Source organism: Peromyscus leucopus, chromosome 23, assembly GCF_004664715.2.
Source record: "Peromyscus leucopus breed LL Stock chromosome 23, UCI_PerLeu_2.1, whole genome shotgun sequence".
NCBI classification, from domain to species: domain Eukaryota; kingdom Metazoa; phylum Chordata; class Mammalia; order Rodentia; family Cricetidae; genus Peromyscus; species Peromyscus leucopus.
Window position 1 is genome coordinate 25,750,643 of NC_051082.1, and position 19,132 is coordinate 25,769,774.

Genomic DNA, 19,132 nt, shown 5'->3' on the forward strand with positions numbered 1-19,132 from the left:
AAAGGCTGGGCACAGCCAGGTGTGGTGGCATACATACACTTTTAATCCTATCCCTGGGAAGTAGAGACCAGATGGTGCTGGGTGGCCAGCCAGCCAGCCTAGCCTACCTCAGGTGCTCCAAGCCAGTTAAACGTGTCAAAAAACAAAGTAGATGGTACCCGAGGCTGACCCCTAGCCACCACACATAGGCATCCCATGCACACCTATCAGCAAGGTGGAATATGGTGGCTCGAATCTGGAATCTTAGCACTTGAGAGGTAAAGGCAAGAGGGTCAGAAATGTAGGGCTATCCTCAGCTACAGAGTGAGTTGGAGGCTAGCCTGAGACCCTATCTTAGATAAACAAATAAGAAATGTCTCTTCCTGGGAGAAAGGCTACAGACAACTGATTCCCTAAACAGTGTGCTGCAGAGAGAGACTGTGTGCATGGATTAAACAGTTGGGCCCTTAGCTGGTCCCTCATAAATTTTAAGTGAGATAGTAGAGGCTGGAGACATGGTTCAGAAGTTAAGAGTGTATACAGCCCTTGCAGAGGACTTGAGTGCAGTTCTCAGCACCTGAGTTAGGGGGCCCACGGCTACCTGAACTCCAGCTCCAGGGGATCTGAAGCCTCTGGCCTCCATGGGCATTGGTACTCAACATGTGCATACCCACACAGAATTAAACACAATAAATCCTGCAATGGACCAAGGCAGGGCTCAGCTGATGTGAGGCTCAGAGCCAGTTAAAGCATCCTTCCTGGGCCCGCTGGAGTGGACATGGTCCTCCATACGCCTTGACCTCCCCCAAGGACAAACAGGGCATGCTCAGTTGGAGCAAGGATACGATAGCTGGGCATCTGGATTTAGAACCAACTAGGTCACGGTGGCTGCAGCCTCTCCGGAAGACATCTTTGAGTCCCTGGGTAGGTGTCTGATGAGACAAGGACCTGGGAGGGGCAGAGCTTCCTTCTGCATGTGTGCCCACTTTGGGGGTGACACCTGAGTACTGGGTACCAGAAGAGCAACAGGAGACACTGGGCAGCCCGTTCAATAGACCATGCATGTTTGCTCTGTCATGCTGGCGATGGGACCCAGGACATAAGTGAGCACTTATGCTAGGCTAGTGTTCTATCACCGAGCCACGCAAGTACTCGGCCACTGAGCCACATCCTTGGCCCATTTTTTTTTTTTTAAATTAACTTTCAAACAGAATCTAAGTTGCTGAGCCTGGCCTTGAACTTGCAATCCTCCAATTCTCAGCCCTCCAGTCTAAACCAATCAGGGTTCAGGGGCTGGCAAAATGGTGCTTCGCCGGCTGGCTCTCAGAGCCCGTCTATGAAGGACCAGGCAGGGTCAGCTCAGACCGCGCTGGTCCCAATGATCACCATGACTCTGAGGGAGATGGAAGCGCCTCCTCGGAGCCCCCTTTGGCTAGCTCCAGGCAACTTGTAGGAAAACGTTCCCCCGCCTGGCACACAGAGGTCACCCCCTCCTACCCCCACCCCCAGCCGGGCCCCACAGGAGCCGCCTACATGGCTGTGCTGGGCTGAGCACAGGGACTCGGCGGCCTGGAGTCTATTCTCAGCAACCAGAAGCTTTTCCCGCAGCCGCTCTGCCTCCTGCCTGCTCTGGGCTTCCGCCCTCTGCAGCACCTCATAATCCAACATCTTCTTCTCGGCCAGGGAGATCTGCTCTTTGAGGAACTCTATGGCCTGCGCCTGGCCTCGGTACTCGACATCCAGTCCCTCCAGCTCCTGCACGCGCAGCTGGGCGTCGCGACACTGGTCCTGTGCTTCCTGGAGCTCCAGGCGGTGCTGGCTGGCCTGCTCCTCCAGCTGCGCCCTCCAGTGTTGCTGCAGGCCCGCCAGCTCCTCCTGGGCCTCCTGCAGCTTCTGCCGCAGGCCCTCCTTCTCCTTCCCGTGCATGGCTGTCTCCAAGTCGTGCTTGGCCTGCAGGTTGCCCAACTCCAGCTGGTGCTCCATCTTGATGCCCTCCACCAGGGCCTTGAGCTCTCCGATCTCCTTCTGCTGGGCGCCCGGGCCGGAGTTGAGCGTGGCTTTCAGGTCCTCCAGGGACTTCTGGTGATCGGAGGCCAGCGAGTCCAGCTTGGATTTCCAGTTGTCCATGAGTCCCATGTTCTCGCTGGTGGCCTGCTGGACCTTGGCCTTGAGGTCCGCCACCTCCTGCGCGTACTTCTCGTTGGCCGCCCGGAGCTTGTCCACCTCGGCCTGGTAGGTCTTGAGCATCTTCTCATACTTGTCCTGCAGCAGGGTGCTGTCCCGCTGGTGCTCCTTGCTGGCCGACAGCAGCCGCTCACGCAGCCGCAGGGTCTCTGCGGCCTCCGGGTGGTCCTGGGGTGGCGGGCCCGACTGGAGGAGACAGTGCTGCAGCTCTTCGATCTCGCCGCGCCGCAGGCTCAGCTCCTCTTCCAGCTGCAGCACCCGAGACTTCTCGGCCACCGTAGTTAGCTAGCGTGAGAGAGAGGGAGAGGGAGGCAGGTCAGTGGTCAAGGCTGAAGGCAGGGGGACACACCCGATGGTGGGGGCAGTCAGATGATGGGAAGGTGCTTATCTCTATAGCTAGGGACTCGGCTTTTCTCGGGGACCCGAGTGTACCCCCAAATGATGGGGTTAAACCACATGTCCTTGTTGCTCAGGTGGACGTAGAACCCATTGGTGCATGAGAGAAGTTTGAGTTCAGGACTTTCTAGACGCTAACGCTCTCTGTGTATGCCTATCTCGGCAATCCTCCTGCCTCAGCTTCCCAAGTGCTGGGGTTCGGGCACGCGCCACCATGCCCAGCTGGATAAACTTGTTCTGACCTGCAGTCTGGCTGAGCCCGTCTAGAGGGCGCTAACCCAGCTAGCGAGGTTCCTGCACATCCATTCCGGCACACACAGTGCAATACGATGATCACCAGGCAATGGCCGGTGTGCACATGAACCCCTGTGTCTCCAGACACCCATGCGCCCTGCGGTGCTGTGGCCAACTGTGCAGAAACTGCACCCTTGCCTCAAGCCTCCGTCTGTCTGCAGGTGGTTCTCCTGATCAATGCTTGCTGCTTGGTCCAACTCCGCCCAGCAGAACCACAGCTGGACCGGCCAGCTATCTGGACATACGGACGGGACATGTACAACAGGTGTGGAGGGGCCGGCTGGGCCTGGAGTGCGGAACACAGAACCGCACCCTCGGATTGACCCGACCATTCTCCCAAATGCAGCCTCTCGGGGCCTCCCTGACACACATATATGGCTATGTTCAGACTCGGAGACGGACATAGTCTCGCCTTTGGGGATACCCCAGCGTGTGAAAAGGCCCCCTTCCCGAGCCCCAGGTCCTCCAGGCTGGCCCTCTACTGGCCACCCTAAGACTCTCTAGGCTAGAGCCCCCTGGCTCTGCATTCCTGTTCTCCGACCTCAGCAGCACGGACAAAGGAAGCCGGTGTCCACCCGAGACCACCAACACCACTCCCAGGAGGCTTCTCTGTGGCCATGCACAGGAAGGGGCCCAGGGGAAGGTCTCAAAGAGACGCCTCAGCTCCAGGAGCCGTGAACTCGGCAGCAACCCAGAGGACCATCACCCCCGTCCACCATTTGGCCCACAGTGAGCCTGACCGGAAATCTCCACTTCCCTCCCGGAGGGGAGCAGGGGAGGAAATTCTAGAAAGTGAGAGCAGCCATCGGGATGGCTGAGGAAATGATAAAAAGCAAAGGGTGGGGTATCGAGCGGCCGAGGGGCCGGCCAGGTGGGTGGCGCGGGTTTACCCTGTTATCCGCTAATTCTCTGAGCAGCCGCTCGGCCTGCGCCTTCTCCAAAAGCAGACTCTGCTCCAACTCCCCAATGCGTGCGTGCTCCAGCTGGGTCTGGGTCTGCTCCACCCAGGGGGGAGAGGGGATGGCGGGGCGGACAAGGAAGGCAGGGGTGTGGGGGAGAGGGCACGGGGAACAGGAAGCCGGAGAAAGAGAGAAAGGGAGCGAGAGAGAAACAGAGAAAGAAAGAGAGAGAGAGAGGAGGCGTCATCTTCAGCGAACAAGACCGTGAAAACAGATCAATGAGCCGGAATCGGCTTGGGGGAAGAGAGAGAGGGTCTCAGAAGTGGGGTACGTGGGGGGCTGGGTGCCCTCCCCTCATTGTGACCTAGCTGTGAGTATATTCAAGGCAGAGGAGGCTGTGGGAACCAGCCCTTGCCGGCTTCTGGTAATGTGGTGGCCATGGCTACCCCAGTTTCTTCCCAAACTGTTTTTTTTTTTTTTTAATTTTTTTGAGACAGGGCTTTGGAGCCTGTCCTAGAACTCACTCTGTAGACCAGGCTGGCCTCGAACTCACAGAGATCCACCTGCCTCTGCCTCCCGAGTGCTGGGATTAAAGGCGTGCCCCACCACGGCCCCGCTCTTCCAATTACTTTTAGGTCCAGCCTTTTTCTGCTGCTGCTCTGGGAGCCTGTGGCTTCTTTAAGGGTCTTTTTGTTTGTTTTTTAAGACAGGCTTTCTCAGGCTGGAGAGATGGTCCAGCAGTAAGAGCACCAACTACTTTTCCAGAGGACCTGGGTTCAGTTCCCAGCTCCCACATGGCAGCTCACAACTGTTTGTAATGCCAGATTCAGGGGATGCGACAAACCATGGCACAACACCAGTGCATATTTAAATACATTTAAAAAAGAGAGAGAGAGATAGTTTCTCTGTGTAACAGTCCTGACAGTTTTTGTAGGAACTTGCTTTGTAGACCAGGCTGGCCTCAAACTCACAGAGCTCCGTCTGCCTCTGCCTCCTGAGTGCTGAGATCAAAGGAGTATGCCACCATGCCCAGTTTTTCACTCTCTCCTTCTCTCTCTCTCTCTCTCTCTTTTTAACTTATTTAAGAATGAGCGTTTTATCTGCATGTACAACTTCATGCCAGAAGAGGGCATCAGATAGATGGTTGTGAGCCACCATGTGGGGCTGGAAATTGAACTCAGGACCTCTGGAAGAGCAGCCTCTTAACCTCTGAGCCATCTCTCCAGCCCCTCTCTTTTTTGCTAATAACATTTTATTAATTCATTGTGTATGTGTGTGTGCATGTGTGTGTATGCACGTGTGTGTGTGTGTGTGTGTGTGTGTGTGTGTGTATGTGTGTGTTTGTGCGTGTACTCGGGCACACATGCCACAGTGCACATGAGGACAACTTGCAGGAGTTGGTTCTCTCCCTCCACCATGTGGGTCCCAGGGATCAAACTCAGGTTCTCAGGCTTGGCGGCAAGTCCCTTTACCTGCTGGGCCTTCTTGTCGGCCCTGCTTGTTTTGGTCACCACACAGCTCTGGCTGGCCTTGGATGCCCCTCTAGGCCTCGAGCTCACAAATTATCCACATGCCTCTGCCTCCTGAGTGCTGGCACCAAAGGTGTGTGCCACCACACCTGTTCTTTTAGGTCTTTTGAAACAGGGTTTTGCTATACAGACTACCAAGTGCTGGGTTTACATGCAGGCATGTGCCTTCACGTCCAGCTTGAAGTCTTAGTTAGAGCATCCTGCACGCAGCATGAATGAATGAATGAATGACCCCTGGCTTCAGGACACCCAGGCCTGCATTCAAGGGGGGGAAAATCAACACGACAGGGTTTCCCAAATCATCTTGACTTTGTTTTGTTTAGTTTTTTTTTTTAGACAGGGGCTCACTATGTAGCTAAGGCTGACCCCCCCCCACTTCCCAAGTATGAAGACTGTACCATATGCCCAGCTTGGTCTGGAACTCAGTATGTAATCCAGGATACCCCTTGAACCTGCCATTCTTCTCCTGCCTCAGCCTCCCTAGCGCTGGGATGACAGGTACATGCCACCATCCCTGCCTAACGCAACTCACGCCATCTTGATTCTCCTCAGCAGACCTCCTAGGTGGGGACTGGGCTGACACCCACTGTCCTTCCTGGAGCCTGGCTTGGTTGGCATCCCTCCCCCTCCTCCCCCTTCCCCAGGCTCTGCAGAGGACAGAGGACGCCTGGTCTCTGTTAAGCACAAGGGCACTTCTGTCCCCTCTTTACAGCGCCCGTTTCATCCGAGAACAAAGCAGGACATTCTCTGGGTGGCACAGGGTTGGCATTTGGAGGGCCCGTGATGGATCTCTGCAAGTCAGCAGGGAGGCGGGGAGGACCCGCACCCTGGGGTACTCCTAGGAGACCAGACTGGAAACCAGGTTTGTCTCGGGAAGAGTGGGGAGGGTGCGGCCCACCCTTAGACACAGTGTAAAGCAACAGCCTCCCCCTCCCTGCCACACACAACCCCGCAGCAAAGTCTGAAGGGGTGGGCAGGGCTTAGACAATGGGGGGAAAACATTCAGATGCCAGGAAGTGGTGGCCGGCCGTGGAGACCAAGAGACTGGAACCTAATAGCAGCCCCTCAGCAGAGGAAGAGGAGGGAGGCCTAACGAGCAATGATGAGTTTAGTCACGGAAACAGTAGAGGATGGATGGGGTGACCCAGCCCAAGCGGACCAAGTGTTGTGTTTAGGACAGGGTTCCGGCTTTCAATTTTTCAATTTTGACTTGGTGTGTGTGTGTGTGTGTGTGTGTGTGTGTGTGTGTGTGTGTGTTCAGATGCATGTGGAGATCAGAGGTGGATACCAGGTCTTAACCCATCTCTCCAGCCTGTTTTGGAGACAGGGTCTCACTGAAACTGGAGCTCACTGGCTAGGCCAAGCAGCAGTCTCCAGGGAGCCTGTCTCTGCCTCCTCAGCAATGGGGTTAGACATGTGCCATACCCGTTTCTAACCAGAGTGCTGGGGATTCAGGCTCAGGCTCTCTACTGATTATCCTCCACTGTGGGCCCCCAACTAGGGGGGCCTAGGCAGTTGTTCTTCTGCTGAGTCATGTCCTCAGCATCCCCAGTGTGGGTTCTAGGTAAGCTATCCACTACTGAGCCTCACCCCAAGCCCTTGGTTTTGACATAAAAATCTTTTTTCGATTTATGTATTTATTTTATGTGTGTCAATGTATTGCCTGCATGAATGTATAATACCAACATGCATGTGTAGTGCCTCTGGAGGCTAGAAGGCGTCAGGTCCCCTGGAACTGGAGTTACAGATGGTTGTGAACCATCACGTGGGTACTGGGAGCTGAACTCAGGTCCTCTGCAATAACAGCAGGTACTCCTAACCACTGAGCTATCTCTGCAGTGCCAGGTTTTTTGTTTGTTTTGCGTTTTTCAAGACAGGATTTCTCTGGGTAATAGTCCTAGCTGCCTGGAACTCACTCTGTAGACCAGGCTGGCTTTGAACTCACAGAGATCTGCTTGTCTCTGCTTCCTAAGTGCTGGGATTAAAGGTGTATACCACCACCACTCAGCTAGTTATGATTTTTTTTTAAATGTTAAAAAAAGATTTGTTTGTGTGTGTGTGTGTGTCCGTCCGTCCGTCCATCCATCCATGGGTATATGTTCAGGTCCCCGTGGAGGTTAGAAGAGGGCGCTAGAACCCTTGGGGCTGGAGATCCCGGAGGCTGTGAGCCATGTGGGAACTGAACCCCAGGATCTCTGGAAGTATAGCAAGTACTCTTAACCACCGAGCCTTCTCTGTAGACTCTTGGTTTGTCTTTTAAGTGGGGAAACGGCGTGGCTACCAGCCTGCAATCCTGGTACTTGCAGGCTGAGGCAGGAGAATTCTGAGTTCCAGACCAGCCTGGGAAGTCTCAAAAACAAAACAAAACAAAACAAAACAACCAAGTGTGTGTGGGGATAAATTGGACTTTAGCAGGGTTCACATTCTGGTTGCTCCAAACATGGTCACAATTTAGTCTTGAGAATAAAAAAACGGAAACTGGATGTGACAGACCTTCTGGCTACATTGGCTGGGTCACTGTCTGTCCTATCCCCCTGCCTCAATGCCTGCACCAGCCTATTGGCAGGCCTGGGACCAACCAGATTCTCTCCAGGGGATAACTGGGTGGTGACGTCTGGCAGTCTGGAACAGGGAGCAGATGTAGTAAGAGACACAGACAGACCGGCGGTGGCGGCGGCAGACAGACAGGCTGACCCGGAGTCACCAAGGGTCTGTGAGCGCCTGGCACCACCCTGGCTCCAGCTCCTTGAACTGCCCGCCCTGGGCGGTGAGCACGTGTGCATTGCCTGGTAATCCATCATTGCCTAAGCCTCTGTTGCTGGGAGCAGGTGGAGGGGGCTCAGTTCTGGCAGCCCCCCTTCTCCCCACAAGCCCACCCATCTGTCCTCTGCAGGGGGGCTGCTGCCCATCAGATAAGCCAGCTACAACCACCTGTCCTGTCCCTCTGGCTGTAACAAAACCACAAACCACAACGGCTTCAGGCTGGGTAAGGATGCGGAACTCATCTTTTCCCTCCCTCCCTTCTTTTCAGGGTCTCATTTATCCATTATCCCAGGTTGCCCTCAAACTCACAGCGTAGCTGAGGCTGGCCCTGAACTCCTGATCCTCCTGCCTCTACTTCCCGAGGTCTGGGATTACAGGTGTGTGCCAACATGTCCAGTTTTTTGTTTGTTTGTTTTGTTTTGTTTTAAAGACAGAGTCTTTCTATGTGGTCTTGCCTGGCTTAGAACTCCACACATAGACCAGACTAGCCTTGAATTTGCTGTGTAGCCAAGGATGACTTTAACGTTTATCCTCCTGCCTCTACCTCCCTGTACTAGGTGCCCTTCCACGCTGAGATTTGAACCCACGGCTTCACACATGCATGCACTCTACTGACTGAGCTACATCTCCTGCTCCCTTTTTACTTTGTTCTTGACAAGATCCTGCTGAGAAGTACAGGCTGATTTGGACGTGGTCTGTAGCCCAGGCTAGCCCTGAACTTCCAATCATCCTGCTTCAGCCACTCTAGAAAGCTAGGGTGGCACCAAGCCCAGACCAGTCTGAGCTGAGCCCAGAAATGACCTATGGCTGTGACTTCCAAGGCCCTTCAGGAACTTGGGAATTAGTCACACATGCAGACCACTGGGTCTCAGCTGTGTTTAAACGACTCCCACACAACCCAGGCTGGTGGTGCGCACACCTTTAATCCCTGCACTTGGGATGCAGAGGCAGGCAGATCTCAGTGAGTCCAAGGCCAGCCTGGTCTACAGAGCGAGATTCAGGACAGCCAGGACTGTTACACAGAGAAACGTGTCTTGAAAAACAAACAAACAAGCAAAACCCAAAAAACAACAAAAAACCCCACCCCATAAAAAACCAAGCCCCACAGGGACGGACACTCGGGCCTGGCCACCTGTAACGGGCTTCGACTGTTTCACTTTACAGGGAGGAAGCACAGGCCAGCCAAAGGGAAGTGACCTCCAGAGGCCGGACAGGCCAGAGACAGGACAGAAACAGCTTGGCTCGCTGACCCACTTGGCCGCTCCAGGAGCGCTCTACCGCTCTCCTTTCCAAGGAACATCAAGAGACAGAACAGGAAAAGTGACCCAGGGTGGTCTCCTGATCTCAGAGGTCTCTACAGGCCTCAGGGGCAGGGCTAGATGCCCGCTGAATGGACCTAAGGCCCCCCTAGTCCCTAACTCAGCACAGTGTGTTTACTAGGACACACTAGGGACAATCCCAGCTGTGTCCACACCAAGCACACAGGTGGCCATATGGAGAGGGCACAGGCTGGACCAGGACCCAACAATCACCGTCTCTGGTGTCCACACTTGATAGCTGGTTATAGCATTGGGATAATCTCTACCTTCCTGAGCTCTGGTCCTCCCCCACCTCTTCATGTAGCCCAGGCTAGCCTTAAACTCACTAGATAGCTGAGGATGACCTTGAACTTGATGCTGCTCCATCTGCCTCCCCAGTGCTGTGGTAACAGGCTTGTGCCACTACGTCTGGTTTATGGGGTACTGGAGATGGAAGCCAGAACTCATCATGAGTGCCAGGCAAACACTCTGCCAACTGAGATAGAGCCCCAGCCAGTGAGCCCTAGTTTTAGCCAGTGAGTCCTAGTTTTGCCATCTGTAAATTCTGTGATCCCAAATGCTCCTTCTAGCCAGGCCCGTGTCCGTGATCCTAGGAGTCTGGCTCCTATGTTGTTAGGTAAAGACCTAAAACGTCAGGGACCTCACTCAGTCTGTCCCGACTCTACCTTCAACCGAGAACATCATCATGACCATTTCTAACACCAGATGTCCTAAGGCCTTCCCCTCCTCCACTCCTCCACGAAGGGGGCCTTTGACTCTTCCCCCATTTTTCCGCTGAGTCACCCCAGCCTCCCCAAAGAGGTCTGGGATTGCTGCCTGAATGCCAAGGCCATTTCCCATGGCAAGGACTGGACCCACAGAGCTAAGTGAGCAGGCGAGGACGGCACCCGTTACCTCCAAGTCTCCTTTGGTGATGGATTCTTCTTCCACCCGGAACTGCAGGTCTTCCACCTTCCTGTGGGCAGGAAAAGAGGCAGAGGTGGGCTTTGGTGGCCAAGGATATGGCTCAGTGGTGGAGCACTTGCCTAGAATCCCCCAATGAGGGCTGGGTGTGGCTCAGTGGTAGAGCCCTGCCTAGAATCCCCCAGTGAGGGGCTGGGGTGTGGATCAATGGTAGAGCACCTGCCTAGAATCCCCCAGTGAGGGGTTGGGGTGTGGCTCAGTAGTAGAGCACCTGCCTAGAATCCCCCAGAGAAGGGCTGGGGTGTGGCTCAGTGGTGGAGCCCCTGCCTAGAATCCCCCAGTGAGGGGCTGGGGTGTGGCTCAGTGGTAGAGCCCCTGCCTAGAATCCCCCAGTGAGGGGCTGGGGTGTGGCTCAGTGGTAGAGCTCCTGTCAAACACATGGGAGGTCCCTGGTTCCATCCACAGCCCCATTCCTTTCTCTCTCTCTCTCTCTCTCTCTCTCTCTCTCTCTTTTGTGCGCGCGCATGCACAAAAGCAAATGTATGTGCACCAGGGCCAGCTATGAAGATGGCAGCATCAGAAGATCTGCACTAAATACAAGCCTCTTTCCTCTCAGGATGGTCACAGAGGACAACAGTCTGAGCCTGAGCTACATAGTGAGACCTTGCCTCAAAACACCAAACCAGGATGGCGGCTCTTCAGCGGGCATACCAGCGTGCCATGTGGCCCTGTCTCTGCCAAGAGGATGAGGGAGGCCAGGGGCCTTCCTGTATGCTCACTCCACTCTCCTCCTCAGAGTTGAGAGCGGAGGTCCCATCATGCATTCCCTGGGCTGCCCACTGATGGAGAAGCTCCCCCTGGATCTCACGGCAGGAGTCAGGGAGGGTTCCCTTCAGGGACACATGTTCACCCACACACATGCCAAAGAGGCACAGGCCGGGGACACGGCACTACCTCATGCTGCCATCTACAAACGGGGCTTGCTGACATCTGACAGGACCTGTAAGGTAACTGAGGCAAGGAAGCAAGGCTGGGACCTGCACCCAGACCTCTGGTGAACTGGGGGAGCCCGTTCTCGGGTTCCTCGTGGCTTTACCCAGCAGGTCCGCATAGAGAGGATGATCAGGACCACGAGCCTGAGTGCGAGTGTCTGAGATGGTCTGCACTGGGCTGTGCTGGGCTGAGGTCTTTTGCGCCACCCCTTGGCGTCTCTATAAAAACCCTAGGTCAGAGACAGTTGGGGCCCGTTGGAATAGGTTCCAGGCCCTCTCGAGGCTATCCTTAATTTTCTGTCTGTTTATCTCCGCAATCTAAATCCTTTTATCTAATATTTCCTGCTGCTCGCAGAAAACTCTGGGGAACTGTGGGGTTGTGGGTAATCGCCCCACAGTGAACACCGCTCCCATGATGCCTTATTTTGAATTAAAAAAAAAAAATCATTTGAGCTTGTACATAGTTTATGTATGTGAGTGTAGGAGATTATGGTTTGATGGTGTGTGTGTGTGTGTGTGTGTGTGTGTGTGTGTGTGTGTGTACATGTACATGTGTATACTATGCCCAGAGGCAAGAAGAGGACATTAGGTATCCCGATCTCTCACTCTACCTTACGCCCTTGAGCAGGATCTCTCACTGAACCTGAAGCTAGACTGGCAACCAGCAAGCTCCAGGGTTCCATGTGGCTCTGGATCCCTCCAACACTAGGGTTACAGGCACATGTGGCCATACCCAGCTTTACACAGGGGCTGGGGATCTGAACTCAGGTCCTACCGTTTGTGATGAAAGCGCTCTTACCCGCTGAGCTCCATCAGGGTGATGTTCTCTATCACTCTCCACCTTCTTTTTGTTATGGTGGGCTCTTAAGATTGTTGTTGTTTGTTGTTTTGGTTCTTCTGAGACAAAGTCTCGCTATGTAGCCCTGCCTCGCCTGGAACTCTCTCTGTAGACTAGGCTGGCCTCGAACTCCCAGAGATCCGCCTGCCTCTGCCTCCCCAGCAATGTGTGGAAAGGTGCAGGGTCTCTCACTGAATCTGGGGGCGCTAACTGGGATAGACCGCCTGGCCAGGGAGCTCTGGGGCCTGCAGGGCTTTGTCCAGCCGGTGCATGGGTTAAAGACGTGTGTGACCATGCCTGTCTTACAGCTAGGGATCTGGATTCAGGCCCTTTTGCAGAAGGCACTTTACCAAATGAGCCATCTCCCAGCCCCCCACCTCATGATGCCTCAAAAGGCTGTTTTTTTGTTTTCTGGCATGAGATGCATCGCCATGGGAACCAGATGTGTAGGCCCGGACGACCATCTCATGCAGTTATAAATAAACCCTCATTTCCCCTAGTGAGAAGACATTAACTGCAGGACTCGGCTGAATGCCCAAAACAGATGCAAATGGGGTGTCAGGACCAGGGGCTGCTGCCAGCATGGGGAAGGAAGGGCCATACAGAAACCGGCACCTCTTGGGAAGGAGGTGACAAGACTGACTCTGTATTCCAGCAGGCGACCCAGGAACAAGACAGGCCCTGTGTCTCTGGTTGGGGCTGATGGACTAAGGCCTGCCTCTTTCCATGGGTGCTTCCCATCGGTGTGCTTCTGTCCCTGACCTTCGTTGTTATGGGCTTTTCTAGGGAACCAGGAGTTGGGGGAACTTCTGCTCCATCCCTGGGGCAGTCTCAAAAAACTGACGTATGGGCCAGCAAGATGGCTCAGTGAGGAAAGGTGCTTGCCGTAAAGCCTGACGACCTGAGTTCGATCCCCAGGACTCACAGTGAAGGGAATGGGTGCCCATAAGTTGTTTTCTGATGGCCACACCCATGCCCCCTGCCACCTAATTGTTGGCACAAATAAATTGTTTTTAACCGATAAGATATGCCAGGTGAAGTGGCACACACCTGTTATCCCAGCATTCAGGAGGCCGAGGCAGAAGGATCATGAGTCGGAGGCTAGTCTAAAGTGCACAGGGTGACCCTGCCTCGTGGGAAAAACAAAAACAAAAATGGAGACTGGGGAAAAACTCACTCAGTGAACACATGCACACATAAGCAAACACATACACACACAAAGTTGTTTTTTGTTTGTTTGTTTGTTTGTTTCTAAGACAGGGTTTCTCTGTGTAGCCCTGGCTGTCCTAGAACTTACTCTGTATAGACCAGGCTGGCCTCGAACTCACAGAGATCCACCTGCCTCCGCCTCCCAAGTGCTGGGATTAAAGGCATGCGCCACCACCACAACCTGGCTTTAAGTAGTTTTTAAAAAGAAACCAAGGCCACGATTCTCCTAGCGCTTTTAGGGATTAAACTCAGTTTGACTACTAATTGCTAGGACTCTGAAACAGCAGTGCCCACGACCATCTCTCAGCCTAACTCAGTCTTAATGCAGGCTCTACGGGCACCCTCTCACTAGGCTACAGCTCTTTCTTCAGACGGGTTTAGATAACATTTTGCTATGCAGCTCTAGCTGGCATGAAACCTGCTATGTAGTCCAGGCTATCCTCAAACTGTCAGCAATCCTCCTGCCTCAGTCTCCTTAGTGCTGGGCTTATAAACCTAAGCCATCATACCTGGTCCAAGCCCTTGCTGTTTTTTTTTTTGTTTGTTTGTTTGTTTTGAGACAGGGTTTCTCTGTGTAGCTTCACGCCTTTCCTGGAACTCTCTGTAGCCCAAGCTGGCCTCGAACTCAGAGATCCACCTGGCTCTGCCTCCTGAGTGCCAGGATTAAAGGTGTGCGCCACCACCACCACCACCACCACCACCACCACCACCACCACCCAGCACCCTTGCTGTTTTCTTCTTTCTTTCTGAGACAGGATCTTATATAGCCCAGGCTGGTCTCAAACTCACTACCAAGCTGATCAGGACAAGCACTCTACCAACTGAGCTACATCCCTGACCACATTTTTTTGTTTGTTTGTTTTTATTTAAAGGCTGTTGTGCTTGGTTGCCCAGGCTGGCCTGGAACTCAGTACATAGCCTAGGCTAGGCTTGAACTACTGATTCCACCTATTTCAGCCCCCAAGTGCTAGGATTACAGACAGGCCTATGCTGCCCCGCCCAGCTCCCCACACCACCACCCCTACTCATTCACTGGGCTCTGAAATGCTGCACTCTAGCCCCCTGCAGGCGCCAGGCACGTACCTCCTCTCTTCCTCCAGCTGATTGGACAGGTCCACCTTCTCCTTCCTCACGTTCTCCACCAGCAACCGCGCCCGCTGCAGCTTCTCCTCGGCTTCTGCAACATACTGACCCAGACAGAGCAAGGCCAGGGCAGGGTCAAGTCAGTTCCAGCCTGCTCTTGGGGACAGGACAGAGCAGGGGAGGCGTAGGAGGAGAGGCCCCTGTTCCCTGCTGGCCCCAGCTAGGCAGGGAGAGTGAACCAGATATGAAGAGGGGAGATCCAGCAGGGAAGGAAGCAGAGGCCCCACGGTGTGTGTGTGTGTGTGTGTGTGTGTGTGTGTGTGTGTGTGTGTGTAGCAGCGCCACCTAGGTTCATCTGAGCATATATATGAGGTTGGCTTTATGATAGTTGGCTTTTTTTTTTTTTAAGATTTATTTATTTATTTTATATACAGCATGTATGACCAGAAGAGGGCACCAGATCTCATTACAGATGGTTGTGAGCCACCATGTGGGTGCTGGGAATTGAGCTCAGGACTTCTGGAAGAGCAGTCAGTGCTCTTAACCTCTGAGCCATCTCTCCAGCCCCCTGTTTATTTGTTTTAATACTGGAGATCAAACCCAGGGCCTTACATGTTCTAGGCAAGTGCGCTAACGCTAAGCCACGCCCCAGCCCTTCGCTGGGGTCTCTGGGCAAGTACTCCACCAATAAACTCCACCCCAGCCCTGAGGCGACCACATTAATCCAAGCCCCCAAGCATCGGGGAAGGATGAGCTAGCTCACCAATGGGCACAGGGGCCCAAACAGGACCTCACACAACAGACAAGCATTACGTCAGGTGTGGTGGCACAGTCCTGTAATCCCAGCACTTGGGGAGGGGAGGCGATTGAGTTCGCCTAGCCTGTGCTACACAGTGAGACTGTTTGAAGAAAAAGAAAAAAGAAAAAAAGAAAAGTAGAAGCCTGGGAAATTTGGTCTTGTGGTGGAACATAGGCCTAACATGTATAAACCCCAAGCTGGGTCTCTATTATTGCCAAAATACATTCATACAAGCATCAGGAATGAAGGACAGATAGGTAACAATAAACCCTATCTCTCCATAGATGTGTGTGCCCAAAACATTATCTGAAACATGAACAGTCTTATCCCTAGAGATGGACCATTTCAGTTAAGAATCTGGACACAGCGTGGTGAATTTTAACCAAGTATAATTTTTGTGTGTGCATGTGATGCTGAGGCTTGAACCTAAGGTCGATACACATGAGACAAGTGATCTACCACTGAGCTACATATGCCTCAACCCCAATACCTCAACTATCACCAAAGTGGGGGGTGGGATGGCTCAGTATCCACAGGCACCAAGCCTGATGACCAGAGTTCAATCCACATGTCCACATGATGGACAGAGAGACAGACGCCCCCAAATTGTCCACTGACCTCCACATGCACTGTGGCACACACAATCCTCTCCTCCAAAATAAATAAAACTAAGATGTACCCAAAAGTTTTTTAGAAAAAGAGAAAAACTGGTCAGTCGGTGGTGACACACACCTTAATCCCAGCACTCGGGAGGCAGAGGTAGGTGGATCTCTGTGAGTTCAAGGCCAGCCTGGTCTACAAATCAAATTCCAGAACGGCCAGGGCTACACAGAGAAACCCTGTCTTGAAAAACAAAAACAATAAGATGCAGAGGAAAGCACCATGTTCCAGAGTGAGTTCAACCCAGACACATGGCTCACAACATCTAATGAGATCTGCCCTTCTTGTACAAAATAAATAAATAAATAAAGAAAGAAAGAAAGAAAGAAAGAAAAAAAAAAAAAACAAAAGAGAGAGGGAAACTCAGCCAGGTATGGTGGTTCACACCTGCAATCCCAGCACTAGGGAGGAGGAGGCAGAAATGTAGAGTTTGAGGCTACCCTGATTAACAGGGTGAGCTCCAGGCCATCCTGGGCTACAAAGGGAGACTCTGAATAAAAAAACAACAAAAATAGAAAAGTAAGTCTCCTCTGACCTAGAAAATGCTGGTGCTGGAGTACTAAAAGCAGGACGCACAGGTTTAAAGGCAGGCTCCACACTTGATCTTGGCCCAAGAGCTGAGAAGTAGTTATGGGCCTCCCTCCAAGAGGGGTCCCTCAAAGAAATCCTATCTTGGAGGCAAACCTATTAAAATGCAGGATGCTCTAAAGGGAAGTAAAAGAGTCCATCTTGTAGAGAAGCTTGTGAAAACTCAGGAAACAAACAACTCAAAAGCTTCAGGAAGTCCCTGAAACTGACAAAATTCACTCTGGCCCTTCCCCTTATGCTTACTTATATAAGCAAGGGAGGGCTCTCAAACCAGACAAGTCACCTGTGAGAGGCCCAAGCCAATTGAGCTCACTAGTGGAGACACTTTCCAGGCTGCTGAGCTGGCTATTGGTGGTGCGGTGTGCTCTGGGTTTGCAGCTTTCATGACCACGTTTAGCATCTCCGGCCTTTTGAGAAGAGGTGTTCCGGGCACCCTAGAGCCCGCCAGCCACCCACCTGCTCATGCTGTGCCTTGAGCAGGGCGATTTCCTTCTCCACCTCACAGATGTGGCTGGTGGCCTTGGCCACTTCGGCCCTCTCCAGGTCACGCTCGGCCAGCAGCTGTTCTATGTGCTGCTGCTTCTCCTTCAGGGCTTCCTGCAGGGCTGTGGTGCCTGAGATCTTCCGGGCGTAGCGTGAAGAGGTCTCCGTGAGCTGGAGAGGGTGGGCACAGGCGGGACTCAAGTTACTGGCGGTGACGTAGCTCAGCTTGCTCTCATTGGCCTCACGTAAACTAACACAGAAGGGAAGCCTTGCGCTTTCCTGCCAGTGCCCCAGGATGCCCTAAACTCACTCGCTGATTCACCCTCAAAGGTAACACGATGGCTGAGACTCTCCCTTCAACAGGGCTGCCTCACCTTGGCCAGCTCCACTCTAGACCAAGCGGTACTGAAGTCCTTCCGCCCAAACCCGAGTGGCTTCCTCTCCTCTCCTCACTTCACCTAGGGTCCCTTAAGAGTCTTTTGGAATTCCCTGCCTCTATCTACCCCACACTGTTTACCCAGGGAAGGTGACCAAGGAACCAGCCGTAACAATAACAAAACATATAAGTGGATCAATTTTTCCTATGAAAAGATCACACACACCCCACCACCCCTCAACCCCAACCGATGCCTGGAATCAGCAAGCTGGGGACAGAAAGACCACCCTTAATATCAGAGTTCTCCAGCTCCCCAACTTCTACGCTTACCAGGCCACTCCGGCTGGGCCGGCCGCCCACCGAGGAGGCCACGGAGCTGACGGAGCTGATGGAAGAGCTGCTGGGGCTGTGGGTCAAGGCCGAGACACCCATAGCCATACGTTTGGTCTTCTTGGCCTTGGCCGGACTGGTAGACGGGAAGCCAATTCGGATGACCTTGTGGATGGGTGCAAAGAGACCGAACTTGGGTGGGCACTGGAAATACCTGGGGAGCATGAGAGAGCCAGAGTGATGCCATCATTTCTTGGGGTCTCCCCTGCTTCCGACTCCAGCTCAGTGCCCCAAAAGATACAGGCCACTCCTTAGGCCCTGCCAGTCACATCTCAAGGTGAAAGCCCTCCGGATGGAGGAGCCAGACATGGCGGCGCACACCTGTAATCCCAGCACTCCAGAGGTGGAGGCAGGGGGTTAGGAGGACTGGACTGCCAAGAATTTACAGCTGGAAATAATATTAAGAGACCTGCTGCCCATCACACAGAAGCAGCAGCAGAATTAAGATGGGAGCTCCCAGGATGCACTGCTCCCAGAGCCTACAAGCCACGATACCCCAGCTGCAACTTCAGTTAGTTGCTCTGCCTCCTAATGGAGAGCTGGTGCTCTCTATTCCCTGGGAGTGCCTGGCACCGAGAAGAAAAACCCTGAAGTAGAGAGGTCGTTAGGAGATACGGAGTTCAAGGCCAACCTCTGCTAGAGAGTGAATGAGAAGCTGGCCTGGGCTCCCCAGGACCGTTTCAAAAAGGAGGGAGGGATATGAGAGGGCAGGACACCTGCAGCCCTTTTGTATCACTCAGGAAACACAGAGGTAAACAGAGACTCGTGTTTCTGCCTTCCTAGTGCTCCCGTCTCGCTCGGCCCTGTGTTGTGGCCAAGGGAACACAGAACAGAGGGACTCTCTTAGTGCTTGCCTGTGACAATGACCTCTGGCCTTAGTTCTCCTGGCAATCAAATGGGATGACCAGGCCCCCTGCCTAGCCTGACAGGCTGTTGGGAGGAAACACATGTACATCACGGTGTCTGGTACACACATGGCCACGATCGCTCTGCGCCCCCCCCCCATCCTCATCCCGTCTGACGATCCTCAGGAGAGCCCACCGTACCTGGTGCCGGCCACAGCCCCATCGTTCTTCCCGAGGGGCTCATCCAGCTCCACGCCACACCACTCGCCTTTGGCGAAGTCCGTCTCCCCGACGTATCGGACCACGCCGGTCTTCGTCCCACCAACCTGTTGGCACATGGAGAGAGGCAGGTCCAGAGGATGCAGGGGGCACGGGCTGAGCCCGGCAGAGGGCAGATGAGAGAGAGGAGACACCCACGGACGGCTGGGAGGGACACGGGTTCCAGTGGGTCACGTGACTGCCACGTGGAAGGGCCGGGCTTGGAGAGAGACACACAGATCTGAACGCAAACTCTGCTGTTCAGTTGCATGAGCTTGGGCAAGTTACAGAACCCTTCCGAACCTCAGCGTCTTCATCTACCAAAAGAATTTTTGTAATAATTAA

At 53.5% G+C, this 19,132-nt stretch overlaps 1 protein-coding gene across 6 annotated transcripts in view; it reads right to left on the bottom strand.

Annotated features, from left to right (window-relative positions):
- Clip2 (CAP-Gly domain containing linker protein 2) overlaps positions 1-19,132 on the bottom strand; it is a 64,411-nt gene that overhangs the window by 11,177 nt on the left and 34,102 nt on the right. For 4 of the 6 annotated variants that reach the window (XM_028870108.2, XM_028870109.2, XM_037198296.1 and 1 more), the window contains exons 4-10: positions 18,731-18,855; positions 17,625-17,838; positions 16,892-17,089; positions 14,389-14,492; positions 10,258-10,318; positions 3,744-3,848; positions 1,513-2,448 (exon numbers count right to left, since the gene is read on the bottom strand). In XM_028870108.2, coding sequence (XP_028725941.1) covers positions 1,513-2,448; positions 3,744-3,848; positions 10,258-10,318; positions 14,389-14,492; positions 16,892-17,089; positions 17,625-17,838; positions 18,731-18,855 — 1,743 coding nt within the window. The remainder of the gene's footprint in view (positions 1-1,512; positions 2,449-3,743; positions 3,849-10,257; positions 10,319-14,388; positions 14,493-16,891; positions 17,090-17,624; positions 17,839-18,730; positions 18,856-19,132) is intronic. The other 2 variants (XM_028870111.2, XM_028870112.2) reach the window with 1 other exon arrangement.